This window comes from Halyomorpha halys, unplaced genomic scaffold (assembly GCF_000696795.3).
Source record: "Halyomorpha halys isolate HHAL.00 unplaced genomic scaffold, Hhal_1.1 Scaffold622.1, whole genome shotgun sequence".
Lineage (NCBI taxonomy): Eukaryota > Metazoa > Arthropoda > Insecta > Hemiptera > Pentatomidae > Halyomorpha > Halyomorpha halys.
Window position 1 is genome coordinate 230,894 of NW_027106831.1, and position 6,635 is coordinate 237,528.

At 35.7% G+C, this 6,635-nt stretch overlaps 1 protein-coding gene across 1 annotated transcript in view; it reads left to right on the forward strand.

Annotated features, from left to right (window-relative positions):
• The window catches only part of pasha (partner of drosha), a 119,097-nt gene that overhangs the window by 97,959 nt on the left and 14,503 nt on the right, over positions 1–6,635 (forward strand). The window contains exon 12 of the mRNA XM_067045129.1: positions 2,152–2,252. Within this exon, the coding sequence (XP_066901230.1) occupies positions 2,152–2,252 (101 nt within the window). The remainder of the gene's footprint in view (positions 1–2,151; positions 2,253–6,635) is intronic.

Below are 6,635 nucleotides of genomic sequence, written 5' to 3' on the forward strand. Positions count from 1 at the left end.
TATCGATATTTTATTTTGATAATTACATCTTTATTTCGATATTTTGCATTATTTTAATATCGATATGGTATCGATATTTATTTATTTTTTAGAAACCGATATTCCGATATTATCGAAGGAAAATTATCGATATTCCGATATTATCGGTTACTCAATATCGATATCAAAATATCGGAGACAAAATATCGATATCGATATCCCATCCCTACTATTCGGTACTGGGGGACCCAGCTAGGCCAACTATCCACTTGAGCATATGTTCTCTTTGATGTACCAACAAACTTTGGCTCAGATCAATGACTTCAAATGGATATTCAGGGGTGCTTATTCAGGATGTTTGTTCAAGTTAAGTTGCACCCTTTGTCAGTGGCTCAGAGAAGCAGGCGGTGGGGCTGCCACCTTTACATCTTATTGAACTCTGTTAACAATGTTAAATCACATGTATAGCTATTCCATCCTCATCACCATTGTAGAATTTCACGAAAAAAACAACACTGATTGATACTTTGATAAATAAACCTGACCAAACATTTTATTAAATAGTTTTTGGAATAAAAATAATGTATGCATAAACAGCTAAACAAAAATCTAGGTTAAACATCAAACACTGTTATCCCCCAGGAGCAGGTTGGCCAGTCAACGGAAATGTATAATGTAAGTAGAAATCTTATTATATTGGATATAATAAAAATCAATAAAGCAGTTAAAAAATATAATCTATGCGGATAAAATGATACTTTTGTCTGTACATAATTGATTATTGAGTAATTTCACTTTATTTATAGGTTTTGTACATTAGAGGATCCAAAGCCGATATTTTCTAAATTTCTGTTTGTCTTTTATGCTGTATTTCCCACTATTTACAAGAATATAGTTAAACTGGTTTTTTTACTTTTTTATATAGAGCGATAAGAAGTTTTTAAGCCATGTAATCATGGTTTCCACCTTCTTAATACATTTGTTTGTGCATGTGTTGGTAAGAAGTTTTTCAGAAACTGAATTTTTTTTAGTCAATTATCATTTTAAGATGGTATCAGTCTGTGGAAAAAACCTGCATGACATTTTATAATTCTATTCTGCAACAAATGTGTTAAAACAAAATGGTGGAAAAGCAAACAAAATCAGGTGATTTTATTCTACTTTTAGACATTTGGTCCACTTTTTATTGACCAAACTTTCTATTGTTATTGCTTAGAGCTGTAGAAAGGTTTTTAGTAACACTACACTGCTATCCGTTAGCTTGAGACAAAGTGTTGGAAAAACTAAAATTTGATTTTATTTGTTAGGAGAAGTATTTCGTGAAGTGCAGGAGCTCCATTTAACAAGGTTAAAACCTAGATATTAAAAAAAAAAATTTTGGCATGGGACATTATTAGGATATCTAAGTTCCTACTTTGATTTTGAAGGTAGTGTGTGAAAGTTATTCTAATCTAAATAATATACACTCCAATGGCCCAATTAATCTAAGTGTTCTCTCATTGTGAGAGATGAGTGCATTGGCAGAATTAGACTTATGAAACTGAACTGAAAAACAGAGTGGGGCAGGTTGGCCCCATGCAGTTAGTAGTCATAGGTGTCAACTTAAAACAATGGATGTGAGCAACTTAATGAAACAAATAGAAAAATTGTATATTTCAAAGAATTTACTTACTAGCCTGAAAACAAACTGTTGTACTTTTTCTTCTTCAATGTAACTGTGAAGTCAGATCTCCACAGATATTCCCTTCCAGCTGACCAATAAAGGCCCTAAATTTCTGAGCTGGAAAAATAAAATGGAAATACTAACCTACCATGAGTGTCAATTGTTGGTTCTATCCTTTAGAAATCAACATTACTAAATGGTTTAGCTACATTCTCTCAACTTCAGTCGAATCCAATGCCTCCTTTTGTTTAGAAATGTTTGCCCCAAGTGGCCAGTGTTTAGTGGTGTCCATTGTTGGTACATTTACCTTATATGTAATTGGTATCAATAAGGTAGATTTAATATTTAAAAAAAAATACTAAGCTCTCATTGGTAAAGTTGAGTTAAAGTTGCTCCTTTCAAATACATCTTAATGGTAAAAATGAGTATTTATTACTCACTAGTCACTCACATGAGGTTTCAAGTAATTAAATTATATATTTATACTGTTTTATCTGTGTTTGTTACAGATATTTGATGAAATTCGGATAGAAGATCCAAGAGTTGCTGAGTTCTGTGCAAAAACGACTGAGCCTTCTCCTTATTCTATTTTGTTAACTTGTTTACAAAGGTACTATGTTCACTTTTTTTATTGTACTTATGAAAGTTTATTAATTCATGAGGTTCATTATTTTTTCCTTTCATTGATTTTTTTTGTTGATTCTTGTTGTTATCCGAACTGAGAGCCTCAGTGAAAGACTTTCCTCTTGGCAGGTATAATATGCGCTGAGAAAATCATTTTTGGGTTGGAATGATTACAGAAGTATATTTGAAGTCTATATTTAACAAAGAAATTGCATGCATTAAACAGAACGAATATATAATGAATATATACATATAAACAAAATAAAAGAATTATAAAACAAATTAATCTTATTCATTAATAAGAAGGAAAAACGACTTAATACTTTACAAACACAAACTTATTTTATAATAAAAAACAAAACAAAAGAAAAATGTCTTCAATGTGCCTTGAGCAAATGTTTATATTTAATCTCACCCGATGACAGCTGAGAGTTCAGGAAGCATGCAGAATAGGGGCCCCTGTGTGAGAGAAGTGGCTTGCCCAAAAGTCTACTACGGTCTTACCATGGAGCCTGCGAAGCTGTGGGGAAAACTAAAACAATGCTGTCATAGCTAACAATCGTAGACTGCCTCTCCTTGCCCCTTATTTTAGTAAACAAATGCCTTATAGTTCAAATAAATTTATTTCACATATTAACTAATCTAATAAAAATTATAACATTTTTAATTTAATGTTGCTTTAACATACCGCCCACCAAAATTTTGTTGAATACACAAATTTTAAAAATCTGAGTGATACTGATGAGTAGGAGTCAAAGGTATGATAGTACCTTTGACTCCTACTCATCACACTACAGTAACTACATCGTAACTACAGGCAGGCCTTGTTGATGTTCTTAAAATTCTTGGTCCACTTTCTTCTTTGTTGCAATTGGTTGAGGTATTTAATGCGCCAACACACCCAAAAATGCTGTACCTTTTGGTGGATCAGTCTTCCCACAGGGAATGCCAGATTTTAGTCATTGACCTCCTGGAAGTAATTAGGGATGCTTGGCATCATAAGACAATTGATAAAGGTGTAGCCGACCACCCACCCTAATACAACCCACTCCGTCAATGAACGGTTGAAGTGGTCATAATGTTTTAGAGTCAATGAGCGCTTCTGTGTAAGCAGAAATTCCAGCGAGCATGTATTTCGTTATTGTTATTGGATCTTCCCTTCTAGGTTTGTGCTTTGGAGCATCTACAAAGTGTAGCATGGGAACTATGGCTCGTGCTAACCTTGAGTAAGAAATAAATTTTTCTGTCCAGTCGAAGATATCTGATTCTATGATGATGTCAGAGTAGAGCTGTTTTCTTCAATCTCAGGGAGAGTTCTGGGATGACTTAGTATTGGAGTAGACCAACTAATTTTGGTGATAAGAAAAACGTGGATCCATTCCACCATAATGAATGGGTTGAACTTTGGGACCTGATGAAATGTACGTTTTGAAATCGAAACTACCGGTATTGGCTCCTTTATTGTTTTCATATATCCCATAATATCTATAAAAGTTATGAGGAACTTTACCGTAAAAAACACTATTATTGCCCTGAGTGCTAATTGTATCTCCATCAGCCACCTGGTAATGTGTTGAAGCGCTACACTGAAAATTCCCTGGAATCATGGCTGATACTCCTTGTTTATGATTGTGTTGATCACTACTGTTGTAATTCTGATAAGGTGTTGTCAAACCAGATGTGCTATACACATATTGGCCACTGGAACCATATTACTGCTGGCTTTCAAGAACAGTTTGAGAAGAATTAAAAGAATTGGTTAGGATTGGAAGATTCTGAGTTCGCTGAAACTATCATCTGGGTAATGTGGATAAGACCTATTAATACCACCATACACTTCATCAGTTGACGAAGAACACGTGCTCTGGCTTGATCTTGTAGTATATATTCTACTGCTAGTCGATGTTATCTGCCCAGATGAATAAGTTGAACTATAAATGGATGGAGATTGAATATGTCTTTGAATATGTTAATGTTTGGTATGTGGGTTCTTGACACAAGCTAGATAAGACAAGAGAAACTTTAGCAGTTAAATCACTTTTTGTGATATGGATGGGGCATCATTATTCCTAACAGGACTAAAACTAGTTTCATTTAGAAGGAGAGAATTACTTGTTGAACTCGATTGGTGAGGCAACAAGTTTTCGGATGAGACTACAGGAGAATGATGAGGTGTAGGGTGTGATACTTCAACAGACTGATTTGTTTTGTTTAGTTCTAGGGCACCAAATTGTTCATCAGGGTGACCAATATTATTATTTACAGAATCTAGTAGTATTTCTATTGCAGTTGCCGGAATCTTTGAAAGAGGCGGGATATTTGGGCTTGGCCCATACATTCTTATATCTTGGTCATTAATACCTGTTCTGTCATTCCAAAGCTTTGACTTGTCATCTTTTACTTCCTCAGTTAATTGCGATAGTAAACTAAGTGCCTCTTTTGATCCTGAAGTTCGCTGCGAGGGTCCAACTACAATGTATCCAAATATAGTTGAAATTAAGCTAGGTGCGTCATTTGCTACTCTTATAGGGCGTCCTGTTATGATGTCACAAAACAACTCACCACCTATAAGAAAGTCTACAGCGCTGGGTTTCCAAAAATCTTTGTCAGCAAGAACGTAGGACTTGTAAATATTTCTAATTGAAGGAGAAACAAAGTGCGAGGTAGTTCGCCTGTTATGCGGGAAATAACGAGGGGCTGAACTTGGAGTTCTGACTCAGATCTAGGAGAAATTGCTGATCTTATGCTGCATTTAGCTTTTTCTAACCTCCCTTGTAGAGGTTGTTATCCTATTCAAGACACCTTCTGATGGCACTGACGGATGTCTACACCGAGTCTTGTGCCACAGCATTTGATGATGAAGGAATGTTGACTTCCACTGTCAAGGACTCCATGAACTTTCTTGAAGCAGCCCTTCGCATTTCTGACTTATATTATAGCTGTGCTCAGCAAAACCTCATCATCATGGCTACTGCTTCCCAATGCAACTCTGCTGGTGCTAGCATGTGTCAGGTTAGTAGAATGAGGTGTCGTCATTGGTACGATGGATGTGTAACCAGGTGTGGTGTTTTCTCGTGCATACCTGGCATCTTCTCTGGGATGGGCAATCATTGATGGTGTGCTTACTTGATAAACAATTATGGCATCCATTCCAACTTTTAAGAAGTGAAAGATGCTCTGCAGGTGGTGCACTGAATTGGAAACACTGATATAGGACCAGATAGGACAAGCAGGTATTTTTTCAGACCGCTTCCTCCTTGGATGCTCTCCTACATTGTTAATAAGGAGTGAAGTTCATGGTCTTGCTCCTCGTTCTTGGAACTGTGGTTTACTGGACGTTGAGCTTCCCTCTTCCAAAGTTAATTCTAATGACCTCCATTCTACCCGTATAAAATCTATCAGATCCTTATATTTAGGGAATTCTGTGGAGAAATATTTTTTCTCGAAACTTCGGTTTCGGTTTCGGGATCCATACACATCAATACTAAGCAAAATAATATAAAGTCATCGGCATCTGGGATTTTCATTTGTTGGTATGAGTCAATACTTTCCTTTACTGTGGTTAGTAAATGCTTTAAATTTGCAGCAGATGGCCGATTTTTAAAGGGGATGAATTCTAAAACTGTTTTTAGATAATTGTTCGCTAGCCTTCTTTTGTGATTATATATTGTGTTCAAAAACTTCCAAGCTTGCTCGTAATTGACTTCTTGCAGTTCAATTCCCTTTATGAGAGCAAGTGGTTGGCCCTTTAGACATGGAACTAAAAATAAAAATTTTTCAATGCCAGGAAGGGATGTCTCTTTATGTATCAAGGACCGGTATGTGTCCCGGAATAATGGCCAGTCTGCTTGTTTCCCATTGAAAGACGGTAAATTAATTTGAGGTAGCCTGTCTCGCATCGCACAGTATGAGATTCATTGAGAACCGAACTTGGAGGATTAAAATTAGCTTCTTGAGGAGTGGGATTCGTGTGCATTTCGTAAATGGCACAGGCTTCATAATAGTACCGCTTGACATTTTTCTGTAGATTCAAATCAGCAGCGATAGGGAAAATATGAGTTACCTTCCACGTAGTTCAATGATTTTATTCCATGTGGAATTAAATTAATCAAAATAGGGTTTCAATTCTTTATGCATTCCCTTGAATAAAATAATTGGGCAGGATCATTTGTGATCGACTGCCCTTGTTCTATTATGGCCTTGATTTTGGGGCCTAAGCTCTGAAGCTTTAAGAGTAGCGTTTTGAGCAATTTTATCTTCAGAAAGAGACTCCATTATTAATACTAAGAAATTGAAATTTAAAAGAAAACTGAAAATGTTAGTTCACTATTTGGGTGAGTGGTATGATGATTACAAAAGAAAAAATATA